The sequence below is a fragment of the Mya arenaria genome, chromosome 7 (assembly GCF_026914265.1).
Source record: "Mya arenaria isolate MELC-2E11 chromosome 7, ASM2691426v1".
Classification (NCBI taxonomy): Eukaryota; Metazoa; Mollusca; class Bivalvia; order Myida; family Myidae; genus Mya; species Mya arenaria.
In genome coordinates, this window is record NC_069128.1 from 18520172 (window position 1) to 18536649 (window position 16478).

Consider the following 16478-nt stretch of genomic DNA (forward strand, 5'->3'; position numbering starts at 1 on the left):
GCAGGTTAATATACACATATATTTGTATTACATTGACTAGAGCATATCTGTACGATGTTAACGATGCAGCCGAAAATAATACTTCTTAAATCAAGTTTTCAACAATGACATGTATTGTACGCTGTGTGACTTTTTCAAATCATCGTTTTTATTTATGATATAATCAAATTGGATTCACGAATGTTCATATGCAATAAATGGTTAAATAGTTTAAATTATACGTGAAGCTTGAATGAAATATTTAGATAGCGTACCTTAGAATTTATATTATAACCGCAACATATTATTTAAGAAAAGAAAACACGATTTAAGCAACATGTATTTGTTATTTTGTGTACGTTTTGTGTCTTCAGTCGAGTGTCTTTTGTGCTCTAGAGTTGCGACTTTTATACAGGGTTTTTGGTTAAATGCTTGCTTCCTCCTGGAGCCCGTTTAAGAAAAAAGGATCTAAGTGGATTTTAGTCTTAATTGAAATTATCTTAGTGCCATATTTTCATTATTTTGTTACATATTTGAGTGGATTGAACTTAAACCAGTATTAAAACTTTGTGGAACAACAACAATCAACGTGTTGCCATTCGTGACTTTAATACAGATTCAAAATATTTGAAGTTACGCCTAAAACCCGTAGGAGAACGGCCCTCAGGGCTTTACCCAGTAGTATTTTTTGAAATTTCAATCGAATCATTGAAAAAGTGGACATTGACTTTAGTTTTTTAATAACTTAACACTAGAATAGTTCCAAAGTATTACCCATACATTCACAAATATGTTATATTAAGAGATACATTAAAAGAAGGGGTCAAAAAGGTTGATCACACACAAAATACATTTGCCCTATTTTTATTTGAAATAATAATTCCGTTAAACGTTAATATAGCAAGGAATCAAAATGATGTTGTTTTAATGTGAAAAATGAGTTATCAGCTTTCAACGGAATCTATGTTACCGATTAATTGTCTCAATTGCGTTTTAAGTTTTATGATGACAGTTGAATAATATAGTTAAATACTGTCTGTAAATTATACAAGGACGTGTCCATATTATGAAGATTGACATGTCAAAGAAAATCCCCCCCCCCCTAAAAACGATTTCTCGGCCATCTAAAATTCAATAAAAACGGAATACATCGGTGAGTCTACCGACTTGGCAAATTAATAGATGTATACATTAAACATAAACATTTGATGAACAAGCTAAAATTCTTATACTATTGACTGACATCATTTCTTTGAATTTGAGCACTTTACCCGTGCAGGGCTTGCGGCTTATACTTACAGACATTTATGACGACAGAACAATATTAGCCGATTTAGATGTTGTCCAAGATTATTGAGTTTAGAAGTTAAGAAAAATCCATATTATATTCTGTCTTTGATCTGCCATTCTGCATGAAATATATACACTTCTCTTTATTGGAAATCAAGCCATCGGATTTAGATAATATTCTGTGGCAGAATCTTAACGAGTTGAACAGATGATATACATGAACTATTCCTATTGAATTTATATATAAAGAACCTCCCAAAACAACAACAAAAATACCTAGACCATAATCTTACAAGTACTTACATTTAAACATTTAATTCTCGCCATTAACATAAAATAGTATGATGTTTTTTTCACAAGGCTTATGTAAAAGTCAATTGTAACCACGACCCTCAGGTCCGGGGGTATACTGGGGATAGCGGGGAAGTGGACCGTGTTTTAACCTTTTAGGTGGCCCCGCATTGCCGACTGAATGCGTTGGTTTTGTTTTCGCGCCGAAAATAGCGGGGAATGGGCCTTACCTAGTATGTCCCTGGGGTAAGGGGGCATTTGGCGGGGATTTTACCAGCATTTTGTCATCGAAGGTCAAAGTCCCCGCTATTCCCCGGACCATTGGGGAGGGGTAACAATTGACTGATGCATTATATCCATTATCACTGTTAAAATTACATGATTTATGCAATACTAGTTCTTATTTATGCGTCGATATATATACAATATGAATTCAGGGTTTTCCAAGAGGAAAACTAAGGCCCTAAAACTAGCACCCAACCTCCAAGCTTCCCCCACCCCACTAACCACTATGTCTTTAATTCTCAGAATGATATCAACTGTATTTTTTAACATCTATGACGATGGAAAATCATGAGTAATTATATAAAACATACTTAAACAATACATTTATTAGTAATGTCTTGTATAATCAGGAACTATTTTATCAATCTTCGTGTGCCTAAGGACCTTGAATTATCATTCGATGACAACATTGATGAGAATGCAAAGATTGTGTTACACAACACAAATTTAATACGGCTAGCGCAGCAAGCGTCAGCTATTAACAAATTGTCAATGGCTTCTACATAGACAATGAGACTCTATAGAATGAGTTTATATCTGATATTCTTCATCGAACGAGATCAAATACCCTGCACTTGGGTGCATTGTAGTATCAAACCCAACTCGAGCTGTCAAGATTATGGCCTTTTATTGAATTAATTAATGTTTGACTGCTGAACTTTGGGTAACTGCGCCAAAATGTAGGAGACATATGCTAGATGATGATCTCTGTTGTACATTCTGCAATGTCATCATACTTTAGAGATTTGTGTATGGGGAACGTTTTTTAATATTGGTCGAGAGCAACGCATTTTCCCGTTTCCTAGGGATGTTATTTATTATACAAATTCACTCTTTTGGTCAGTTTTAATAACAAGTAATCCGATTAGCTACATCGTTCTTAGATCAAATTTTGATCAACGTAGAATACCAGCCCTATTACAAAACCCTTTCTGTTTCACACAGTTGAATTACATTTCATTTCAATTCCCGTTTCCCAGGGGTGGTTTGTTGGGTGTGTTAGCTTATTTATACTCGCACTTGGACCTACCCATTCGGCGAGTGGTCCGATAAGATTGTTAGTCATTTAAGGTGTTTGGAGCAAAGTGCACATACAGAATGTAACCCTGGTTAGAGCTATCCTGGTTCTTTAACGTGCACCAGTGTATAGCACTATAACGGGACCCCCATTTAACGTCAATACCGGAAGACGATAAGTATTCGTTCAGTGGTGCGGCGGAGAATCGAACCAGCGATCCCTGTATTGACAGTCAAGTGTGTTACCACTAGACCACTGATCCGCCTAGGGTTGGTATTTAATACATAACTTAAGTGAACCTTATTGGCATACATCATTGACTTCATCCACTATATCGGTCATTTATTAATAACAAATAATCCGATTAGCTACATCGATCTTAGATCCATGTAAGATCAGCATTGAATGCCAGCCCTAACTACTAGACCCTTTCTATGTTTCTCAACGGCGAATTATTACATTTTATTGGATGCATGTCTGTGCTATTTACCTACTGCATGTAGAATGTCAAGTAAGATATAGAGATTAAGATGTATTGTTCAACTATTCTTTCTATGTAAAATCAATAATCTTGGACAAAATCTACACCAGTTTGAACTCAAAAATGACGTCGACAATTATTATATGGGTTATAACCGAAATAAGTACACTAGCATTCAGTATGACTATCTAAAATCAATTATCCGTCACAACATCAAAATCGGTAAAATTCACATATATTTTATCTTTTTAATAATGTAGAACATGTTTATATGCTATACATGCAAAATGGTTTAATTGTTCATAGACAATTCTACATAATAAGTCACATATTAGGACAACAATCCAACAACCATTGTATACATTAATATATTTATATGTTATCATTGTGTACTATTCAATTTTCATGTAGTTTTCCCTTTGACCTGGGGTGGTATTCAATATTCAACTTAACTAAATCTTAGGGTCGTACATTATTGACTTCATTCACTCTATTGGTCAGTTATTAATAACAAGTAATCCGATTAGCTACATCGTTCTTAGATCCAATTAAGATCAATTTTAATGCCAGCCCTGTATATATATCATGACTATCTCCAGTGATAGGGAAAATAAAGATGTTGAGTTGAGTTGAGTTAAGATTAATTTTTTGTTAACAATTTACACGTGGCGTTCTTGGATGTTTAGTTTTTTCTGTCCTGTCCAATGACTGGATTTCCTATATATAGATTATTTTTTCATGCAGACTAACAAGTGTAAAATAAACAAAACACACGTGTTCTTCTAAAATAGGTGTACATAAATCAATAGTATTGATCATCATATGAAATAGGTTAGAATCCATATATAGATGTTCTACTGACTGATTTATGAAAATTTGTACAAACAAGTCTGTAAACATCATTTAAATATTATCAAGAAAATGAATGTTTAAATATGGGAAAAACCTAAAATGTTAGATTCATATTAAATGACCTGCCAAAATTAGCTAACGATGCTATCTCTGCACTGAGCGCGTCGATTTTGATAACTTTGATGCGATTTCACATGACATGATTTGGCCCCGGGGGGAGAATGGAGTTTTATCTTGTTAAATTTTCACTTTTTGTTGTCGTTACCGAATGGTGACCTTGAGTTATCTATTAGAAATATCACTATTACAAATTTGTTCTATTTAATTTGATATGTTTTTATTTTGTTCACAAATTATTTGAAATCATTCATATATTAAAACAACATAATAAGAATGATGATGATGATGATGATGATGATGATGATGATGATGATGATGATGTGATGATGATGATGATGATGATGATGATGATGATGATGATGGTAATAATAATAATAATAATAATAATAATAATAATAATAATAATAATAATAATAATAATAATAATCATCATAATAGTAGTGATAGTAATAAATGTTTTGTTAAATAAACATCCGTATTATGTATGTATATACAAAACATTTGTTTTAATTTTGATATATTAAATGCCAGTTAGAAACAAACGAGATCAAATATGCCCAATTGATTGTCAAGCAAAAAAATGAAATAATATTACTGATAAGCCCTTTGGCCGATACATAAATTATCCACAATTATATCGGCGTAACTGGTCGTTATGATACGCCCGTGTATGTCCACTTAAAATGCCGTTGAAAGACTTTAAATAAAATAGGTTTCATTCCCATACTTTATTTATTTTATTAAACTATAAACACCTGTTATTAGAAATACCTTAGTATTATTTTCATGCATTAACCTGACATTTATTCCGTATTAATTTTATAATAATAATACTCAACTACTTTATATGGTTTATTGGTAAGCATCGTTATGACTCAGTCATTCATCAGAAACGGTTCGAACTTGAATGTCTAAATATTATCCAATAGTTTTTTTGCGAAGGAAAAAATGTCAACAGCAATATTTAAAATCATGTTAAAATTGATACCAAAATATTTGATATAATGTGATATATTTATTAAATTGGTTACGTCTGTAATATTAGCTTCACATAAAGTTGGTTTGAATACCTACAGCGAACAGCCAGCCCAATTCGTATTATATGATTTTCGATTTATTACCCCATTTTGAAAGCTTTATTGACTGCGGGATAATAAAACTCGAACGAATACAGCCAACACTAAATCAAAATAATAAAAACAACATTTCATAGAAACGTTCTTTTATATTTTCAAAGCAATAAGCAAGTGTTAGAAATATAATAACTATTAGTTCGGAATTTGTTGAAATATCAATGGTATTTACGTTTTTGACTTTCAATCGCTTTGTAGCTAAATTGCCTGTTGATCTCATCTTAAAAGAAAATTGCATCATTAACTTATGATGTAATATGTAGGCGCATTTACTTTCAGTTTACATGTCTGTCAATCGGCCAAACATCTTCAAGTTGCAAAAGCATACCAATTAATATGAACATGTCTGTGTATTCTTTGAATTAGCGATCAGTCAACCGATCGATTGGTAAAATCGGTAAAAAAAGAATCGGGCAGTCTATCGTTTTTACCGATCTCAGTTTTGATAACAGACAGACAGACAGATCAATTCCTCGTTCAAACCGCTCCTGGTTTCGAATACCTATACAGGCATGAATCGGTGTGTGTGAATTGGGGGGGGGGGGGTAATTATCACTCAGTCGAAAAGTCGGTAAATCTATTGTTCAACATTATTATGACCGTATATCCGTTTAATTACACTTGAATGATTATCAGAACAAAACAGAACACTCCACTAACTATTTATTGACTAGTACATCGTAGTTGGTATTGATATCGATCGACTGGAACTGAATCTACATCGAGGACCAGTTTCACAACGAAAAAATATCTTCCCGCCAGAGATAGCCGATTCTTTTGCTAATTAAAAACATACCGATATTACACTTAAGATGTTTTATGTGAAAATAGGCCCAGTCGCTGATGACTGCACAACTATTTAGTAGTCGCCCGGTCGATGGATAGTAGGGTCGATATGTTGATCGTTCACATGGCCGATAAGTCGATTTTTCGGAAATCGGTCTGTAGTTAGTAAGTCGACATTTATGTGATAGATTAATAATTTTGCGGTTACGCCAATAAGTCGATATTTCGGAAATCGGTCTGTAGTCAGCATATGTAGTTGACATGTATGTGTTAAGTAAATTACTTTTGAGTTTTTCGATCGATCGATCAACATGTTGTTGTTAGAATAATTGACCCATGTTGTTAACTGAATGTCAGTTTGATAAATTTGTGTTCATTGCATAAAGTTTTTATCTCGGTATTTTCACACGATTTATTTTCTTAAACCCGTTTCAAAACCAAATTTCATCGATGTTTAACGGTCTACGAAATTCATTTCAAATAAAAGCATGGAAAATAATTGTTTAAGTTGAAAATTGGTATGGAAAAAGAGCCAATAATTTATCAAAAATGATAAATTTCACATGCAAAGTATGAATAAAACAAATATGGGACTATTTGCTAGCAATTTTTTTGAGCATTTACAATCCTATTAGGTTTATAGAAATTGATTTATATCGGAAATACGCACCATCAACTACGAAAATGAGCTTAATTGAGATAATTAAGTCTTAAATGGATGTCAAATGACACCGAATGTGACAAAATTTAAATTAAATAGGGGAAAAAATAAAATTGGAGAAAATTTAGCAGATATGTACTTAAAACGAGCAACGATAATTTAAGAAATCTACGGTTTACCCAGTTAAATTACATTTTAAGAAAACAATCAAGGATGCATTTGACATACATCATCAACATATCAAGTAATTCTAAAGCATGATATTACTATTCAATTGATAGTTCTTGCATTGTGAGAGATTGATAAATATGCGGAGACTGGTCTAAGCAGTTGGCAAGATTTTGATTAAAGGAAGAGAGAAGGCAAGTTAACAAACCACAATACACGTTCGACCGAAAATTCCATAACTACTTGGCAAGTCGGATAACAGCGAACGACAACTATTTACCGTTTTCAAAACAAGTGGATTTCTAGGAATTATGTTTCCTTAGCATATCGATTGCATCGCGTAAGACAGACATAACTTTTTCTGTTTCTATATGAAGTTACGATCACATGGCGCTGAGCCCCGGTATAAATTATTCAGTAGAGTCCAAAAATATCTCCTTTATCGAAGGCTAAACGCAGAATAGTCGTAACTCCTTCTTTAATATAAAGTTACGACTTCCTTGCTCTGAGCCCTCGCTATGACCAATTTTCTGTCTGCTTAAAAACGTCCTAGTATATCTAAGGCTCAGTACAATATAGTCGTAATCCTTCTTATTTTATATGAAGTTACGACAGTCTGGCACTAACCTTCTGTCGTAGAATATTGAGTGCTCAGCACAAGATAGTCCTATCTCATCCTATTTTGAATGAGGTTACGACTTTCTTGCACTAAATCCCCGGTTGGAGCAATATCCTGCCGTGGAATATCGAGATAGTCGCTATTTTATACGAAGTTACGCCTTTCTTGCACTAAGCCCTTAGCTTAACATATTAAACATATAATGTGTTGTATTTATTGTTTGACATAAATAATTAAAGTAATATTTTATAATATATCAACTTTGTCAGACGTATTTTTTATTATTACTGCATAAACTTGTAATGGTAATTATGAGTATATTAGAAGTAAATGTACTATTCTAAATATAGATCAACTGATATTTTCACTAAACACACTAACATGAGCTACGCTAAATAAAATCTAAAAAGTAAGGCATTCAAAATTAAACCTTATTTCTTTACCTTGGTTTGTATCCAAAAATTAGAATATAATTAAAATCAATAAAATTCCTTTAAAATATATGCTGCTTCTACAACTAATTTTCTACTTCAACTGCGCGAACAACGAATTTTGAAATTTAGAGGAAAACCTTCAAAAAGTAAAAAAAAATACCAAAAAAAAATCATCATCTGTTTATTTGTTCTTTACTAATGATTTAAGGCACAATACTTTGCATCAAAAGAAACGGGTACACCTTGAAGTAAGATATAATACCTTTTGCACATCTGAGTAACATAAACTTCAAAGGACCGCTAAGCTTTCAACATAGAATGAAAGAACTTCTAGTATATAAATGTTCTTTTTCAAAGGCAGTTTCTGAGAAGAAAATATCACAATAAAACTCGGTACATCAACGGAGCCAACGATTGATGCACCTCTTTTTGAAACAAAATCACTCCTTTTGAACTCTTTCTTTGAAGTTTTGCACGTAGAACGAGCTGGTTTCTAGTCTCTCTTTAATTAATAGAGTGTTTTTTACATTCAACAGACCAGCATATATTTTCTTCTTGCTAATTCTGTTGTTAGAAATTACATTACAACTCAAATTGAACCATGATAAAAAAATATGTAATTTTGTGCCTGGAACAGACTAGCATGTATTTTCTTCTTGCTAATTCAGTCGTTAGACTGGGCAACTCCAACTGAGCCATAATATGTAAGTTTGTGCCTGAATTTTCTTGATACCATATGTATTATTTAAAAGGTATTGTCATTTTGAATATCAATAAGATAACCAAGAATCCATCGGCACTTATTAGTGTTATCTAAAATCAATTAAAAGCAAATTCTTTAGTTCATTCCTCTAGAGTAGTTAACAGTCCTAGTTTACATGCAACATGCGTAAATACAGTGGAACCCCGTTGGCTCGAACTCCCAGGGACCGGCGAAATTTCCTCGAGCCTCGGTAAATTCGAGCCAAGCGGTAATGCTTACATTTAGAAGAAATAAATCGGTCCTTTACATCAAGTTCGAGCCAACGAGGAAATTGAGCCAAGCGAGTTCGAGCCAACCGGGTTTGACTGTACAATTAGAAATACACACACACGTCCAGCAGGGAGATAGTTAACGAATACCATGTGTAAAGGCACAATGTTTCGGCCGAACAGACACACAACGTCACTAAATAGCAATTCATTCAAACACATACACATATTGTAATTAGGGTAAAGGTCTTGGAAATGTCAGCGAAACAGAAAATCAAAGTGGTTTTAAACTTCAGTCGAAACTCGCTATGTCGAAATCTGTTATATCGAACTTGTTCCGATTGTTTCGGTTAACACTTTCTGTATTTCGGTTATATTGAATATTCGTATTTCCCTAAGTCATAACGACTTTGACATATCGAGTTTTACTGTAGTTTATGAATACTCAACGGCTACACCATACCCTTACCTTACTCCTTACCGTACTTTGAAAGTGTTAGCTGACAGTAAGATCAAAATCCAAAAGACAAACGGACAAATCAACGCGAAACACATAAAAAAAGCACACACATTCATCATCAAATTACAATTCATATCCTACGTGTGTGCATAATGTTTGTTATCTTGTGTATAGGTGAGCGATTTAGGGCCTTAACGGTACCCTTGGCACATAAATCAGAACTTTAAAGCGCATAACCATTGACATTACATTGCACATGTTACGGTTTCAGGATATTTTGGGAGATGGGCTTTAATCAAATTGCATGTTTTGTGAATGTTTATGTATTTCTATTTTTATAATTTATGTTTCAGGGTATATAAACTATGATCTTTGGTTTTTGTCGAGAGTAAGATTAGAGCCCTAAATCGCTCACCTTTTCTTAAATCACTGTGGTCTTGTGGAGCTGTTTCTTGTTTGTTTTGTTTTGATCCGTGTGGCTTTGGTTGAATTTAAAGCTACACTCTCACAGGTTGACCGTTTTGAAAAAAAAATGTCTTGGAATGAGCCAATTTTGTCGTGCATGTTTCGAAACTAGTGATATAAGGTTGCTGGAAAAAAATCAGATCGCAGTTTTTCATATTTACTCTCAAAAATTGAAAGTAAAAGCAACACCCTGGTTTTAGTGGTGGGCGAACCCACGCCGGTAGGGTAAAAAATAAATATAATAGATACTTTACCCACTTGCTCAGAGGGACTAGTACTATTTTCTTATTGAAAACATTGCTAGCATCACGTGATAATGTCAATCAGTTTATCATGCTTCAGCCTTTTGTTGAATCGCGTTAGAAACGCAATTCAAATTGTGGACTTCAAAGACAATATTTGAGCATATATCAACATTTGTTGAGGGTTTCAGACGTCAGTGTCTTAGTTTTAACACTCCTGATGATTTGCCACACTTTATTTTGTAATAAAATTAATCCTTAAAAATTGCGTTTACAAACCATGAACATGATGCTAGCAATGTATTCAAAATAGTTTTAAATTTTCATCAGCTCAATATGATTCCCTGTGGGCGAGTGGATAAGTTGTCGGTTTTCTAAAGAAATACCCAGCTTTGTCCGCCACCAATTGAAACCAGGACTGGTATTCAATATAAGTCTGAATTGGATCTAAGGACGATGTAGCTAATCGGATTACTTGGTATTTAATAACTGACCAATAGAGTGAATGAAGTCAATGATGTATAACCATAATATAAACTATAATATAAAATAAAGATGAATGTTGAATACCAGGCCAGATTGTTTGTTTATACTTTATTTGTATTTATTTCTGGAATTTCGGTATCAAAGAGTAAAATAATTATACTACTGTAACAAGTGTTTTCAGATGCATTATTGACAAAACATTATCCAGTACCTTTAAGACTACTATAGTTATCCCTGTTTCTTTTTCTTTTGTTTCATTTTTTAGTATCTTACTTAAATTGGACTCAACCCTTTTGATAAGCACACCGTGTTATTTAACAGCCATTTCATACCCGTTTTAATTTTTTGTCAACACTTTCAAAAATGCAAAACAATTAAAATACACATTCACATTGCCACCGAAAGCAATCAAAAACACATCATCAAAGAATACGTTATTTTATCAAACTAATTGTTTGACAAGAAGTAATATAATAATTTCATTCATGTTTTGTGGTTTTTGCTAATATTTTGAACGCATTATGGAGAGATGACAAACCTCGCGTAAAGGTTGTTTCGTTAATTTCATTTAAACCACATTAATACGACCGCAAGATTCATTCTATTTACTGATACGCTGGAATTCCGCGTCGAGTGACTTTAAAAGCTAATCCCTACCAGCTAAAGAAAAATCTCTGAAAATCGCTGGAGCTACTTGAGTCAAAGACCACGACAATTTTAATAACTGAACGAAACTTAGTCTTCTCCTAGAAACCTCAAGTAAATCATGAAATTGGAATAATTTGGTCTTCAAAACGCAATATACAGCGATAATATGCGATAAAGACCGCTCGTAGATTAGGCAAAGCAAACAGACAACTAAGTAGATGCCAAGATCATTGAGAACTGGCTAAGCTCATGGTATTTCCGATTACATTGACGAGCACGACATGAATGAGTTTCTCATCCGAGGTGAATTTCTCTTGCTTTATAATTGGTCAAATATTATCACTTCATTCAGGAAGAAAGACATGACGGAAACACAAATGAAAGGAAAAACAGTCTCGGTTTTAATTTCAATGGCGGCTGTTCATTAACAGCAATGGTTGTACACTGGTGCACGTTTAAGAGCCAGGGGTGGTGGTTGTGTGTGTGTGTGGGGGGGGGGGAGTTTTATTAAAGATCTCGCTTTAAGTCGTAAATTCAAATTATCTTAGTTCCATAGATTCTTTTGTTTTGCAATATAGTTGTGGGCATTGAATTTAAAACAACGTTGAAATTAAGCACGAAGTTAAGAAAAAATGTATTACCATTTGTGAAGTTTATACCCATTTAAGATAATTGAAGTTACGGCTATACTATTTTAATGAAACCACACCCCGAGTAGCTCTACCGAGAGTTATATCCTGCCTGTGCACCATTCATCACAACTTAACACGACTTATACTTTGACTGGGGCCGGTGGTGGCGTCGTTAAATAAACGAATATATACACCAATGGGGTTGCAACACTGTCAAAGCCCTCTTATTCTTTAGAAGTATTCTGCTTTCAAAATCAAAGGCATAACCGAAGAATCAGTAAAGAAATATATTCACTTTGACGAAGTGCCACTTCGGGCGTTTATTGTGGGCGTATACATTTTTCTCTGTATGATTTCACTATTCATTCATGTTAAAGATTGTGAAATAAGTCTTTTACTCGGTATATACGAGTTATATATTAAAGCATAAGGTTCGCATGTTGTTTTCTCTATATAGGTTCAGGGTAAAAAAATGAATAAAGCAAATGTGCCGATCCACCTTTATTTTCTGAAACGTTTACCCCGTGTTAGCCTTTGGAGACAGTTGTTTTTCTTTGATGAGTTGTATATTTTCTACGTCCACGAGAGTCATACGTTTGTGCAAGATTTGTCTCAAACTGCCTATAAGGATATGTATATAATTATATGCCTGCATGAATTTTATCAAACTGCCAAAAACATTTGTGGGCTTGCATGTTTTTTCAAAACGGCCAAAAAAGATATGTGTGTTTTCCATGATTTCATAAAAAAACTGCTCAAAACATATGTGTGCTTGCATGATTTCATCAAAACCTCCCCAAAGGTATAATTATGTTTGCTTGATTTTTGTCAAACAACCTAAGCAGAAATCGGTGCTTGCATGATGTTCATCAAAACTGGCCAAAAAGATATGTGTGGTTGCAGGATTTCATCTAAACTGCCCAAAACATTTGCATGCTTGCATGGTTTCATCTTAACTGGCCAAAACATTTGCATGCTTGCATGGTTTCATCTAAACTGCCCAAAACATTTGCATGCTTGCATGGTTTCATCTAAACTGTCCAAAACATTTGCATGCTTGCATGGTTTCATCTAAACTGGCCAAAACATTTGCGTGCTTGCATGGTTTCATCAAAACTGCCCTAAACATATGTATGTTTGCAATATTTCACCAAAGTCGCCCCCCCCCCCCATTTTTTTTTGTTTGCTTGGTTTTCATCAAACGGCCTAAACATGCTAGCATTATGTTCATCAAACTGTACAAAAGCATATGTGAACTAGCTTGATTTTCATTAAACTTCCTCAAAAGTTATGTGTGTTATGAATCAGTCCGAGGTGGCAAACCTACAATTTAATATGTACGAGAACCATCTAGATTGTAAAGTTTACATTACTTAATGATACGTTGTCTTGGGAGACAACCTAAGCCATATTTACGACGTGCCTAGACATTGCTCATTTAATGGGAGTGGGATATTTACATCCGACAATTGCAGGTTCTGGCTGTGAGATGCCTTGTTGAATGTATACCATTACTGTGCCTATATCAATTCTTTAGTCATCAGATGAAGATGTGAATTTTAAGGGGATGACTTGTAGCTTGCCATGAGTAAAGTCAAGGTGCGATTTGACTCCCCGCTTGCAATGAATGTTCTACGATGTAACGGGGATACAAAGTCGAACCCTTCATTTGAGCGTCTGTTAATACAGTGTGTGTATACCACGTGATAAATTACGTCATAAATGCTTCTTCGGAATCCGACATTTGCTTCGAATGATGACTTAAAACAAAGATCACTTTTCTTTTTCTTCACTATTTAAAATAAAACAAATGCAGTATTCACGAGACTTTGAAGAGGTTCTCACATGGTTCACCATGTGTGAAATGTTTTAGATTTGCTCGAATGTTAATGATGCAATCCTTGGCCTAAATTTCAGCGTTGCATCGTTCTTCAAAATTCCGTCAAGTTAAAACTTTGGCCAAGGATTGCTTCATTGAAATACAAGAAAACGCAAAATAGTCAAACGAGTAGAAGCAGAAAATAGCAAAGTGTTTATAGGCCAAGAAATGTTTTCATATATTTTCTGTAAAAAAAGTTATTCAGAAATTAACGACACTTACTTGTTTGTTTACATCGGTTGGTAACCCATGTGAGAACCCCGTTTAAGTCACGTGATTCCTCACCTTGGATATATTTTCTTGCAATGTCAAAGAAACGTTGTTCATAGTAAATTCTGGAAAATGTGTGCCACTTTTGTATGTTGCACAGTTCTAAAACCATTCTTATTCTCCTCTTTGAGCTCATCCCTCGATTTGCAAGTCTCTTACTTAGACAAGTGGTCAAAGTCTAGTATTACGCAATACCTTTTTTCTATTTTTTTCTGATACCTGATTTGATCTGAAGCTCAGTGCATGCGAAAGGATTCCGTGCTTAAAAAGGTGGTTGTTAAAAAATGCACACAGAAAGTTAATAATTCCATATTTTTGCATGTTTTTTTCTGACCTTGTTCGAAACGTATTGCATGACATGTACGGCACGTTGTTTACGCTATATTTTATACATTAAAAATGGTAGAATTAATTTAATTATGTCCACGAACTGCACATTTGTGCATTTTAAATGTTCTTGACATTCTTTAAAATAATCTTTTTTATCGATTGATATGTGGCGTTGAACGTGTACTGGCAATGAACAGTCTCCAATCTCTAATCAAGATGTTTTTGGCGTATGTTTTGCTCCCGAAGGACCTCATTCATTTGAGTGTTATGAGATGTAACATGTTCTTAAAGTGGTTTGCAATACATTTCTTTCTATTCCCTTCTCAGGTCCCTAGCACAGACGGGCGAACCATCGAATGACCTGTACTCACCCACTGCGCAGGCGCACATCTACTCATCCCCAACTCTACTTCCTCTCACCAAGAAACAGCGCCGCCTGGTGACGAAGAACCCTGGTACGATCGTAGCGGTGGCAAAAGGCGCCCGAATGGCGGTCGACGAATGTCGATACCAATTTCAGGACCGGAGATGGAACTGCCCGACCCACAAGAACGGCCATGGCGGCGCAATATTCGGGAAAATAATTGACAAAGGTAAGGGCATGCTGTCATATATCAGTACATAGGCGAAACATACTGGACGCCCCTTCCCATAAATACGAGGAATTTTCTTACTTTTCGTGCTATGTTTTTCTTACATTTTTTTTTTAAAATACTACATCTCCTAACATAGCTGATAATGCTCATTCGAGTCCGTTTCCTGGGCAGAAACAACTACTTTATCCTTTTAAAAGGTCAAGAAAGACCACTGGAAAGTAACATCAGGCACTATTGATGGAATGTATTTTTGTTACCACAAAACAAATTTCAAACTATCTACAGAGGTATGCAAAGTTTCATGGAATTTGGTTGTTTATTACGGAATTTAATCGAATCGAAAACACGACTTATAAGAACACTAGTGCCTAAAGCAACATATTCAGAGGGATGAGAGTGGTCTAACGGTTAAGGCGTTCGCCTCTTACCCTTAAGCCTCACCAGTGGTACATTCAAATGGCCTCTCAAAATGACAAAGTATTGGTTTATGCCCTGGAAACGGACCCGAGGCGTTCAGCTGTCTTACACAAACATTTGGCCATATTCAAAACTTGTCAATTTGTAGATTTAGCTAGTATTAATTCCGATTCAAAAGACAAGACACAATGATAGAAATAGTGAACGTATTTTAGGTTGACAAATTATGTCTGCTGACTCTGCTATCTGCTAAAAAATGACGCTGCTGTCCATTTTGGCAGGCTATTAGTAAGAGATGTAGTTTTTAGGAACAGCATTTTGCATTATTATTGAAATGCAATGATTTAAAATGTATATTCAATGTATACAGTCGAACCCCGTTGGCTCGAACGCTCTTGGCTTGATTTCCTAGTTCGCTCGAACTCTCTTGGCTTGATTTCCTAGTTGGCTCGAACTCTCTTGGCTTGATTTCCTAGTTGGCTCGAACTCTCTTGGCTTGATTTCCTAGTTGGCTCGAACTCTCTTGGCTTGATTTCCTAGTTCGCTCGAACTCTCTTGGCTTGATTTCCTAGTCCGCTCGAACTCTCTTGGCTTGATTTCCTAGTTGGCTCGAACTCTCTTGGCTTGATTTCCTAGTTCGCTCGAACTCTCTTGGCTTGATTTCCTAGTTCGCTCGAACTCTCTTGGCTTGATTTCCTAGTTCTCTCGAACTCTCTTGGCTTGATTTCCTAGTTGACTCGAACTCTCTTGGCTTGATTTCCTAGTTCGCTCGAACTCTATTGGCTTGATTTCCTAGTTGGCTCGAACTCTCTTGGCTTGATTTCCTAGTTCGCTCGAACTCTCTTGGCTTGATTTCCTAGTTGGCTCGAACTCTCTTGGCTTGATTTCCTAGTTGGCTCGAACTCTCTTGGCTTGATTTCCTAGTTGGCTCGAACTCTCTTGGCTTGATTTCCTAGTTGGCTCG

The 16478-nt window shown here is 34.9% G+C and overlaps 1 protein-coding gene across 1 annotated transcript in view; it reads left to right on the plus strand.

Moving 5' to 3' along the window:
* Nucleotides 1-16478, plus strand: part of LOC128241432 (protein Wnt-1-like) — a 44823-nt gene that overhangs the window by 2436 nt on the left and 25909 nt on the right. The window contains exon 2 of the mRNA XM_052958350.1: nucleotides 14829-15094. Coding sequence (XP_052814310.1) covers nucleotides 14829-15094 — 266 coding nt within the window. The remainder of the gene's footprint in view (nucleotides 1-14828; nucleotides 15095-16478) is intronic.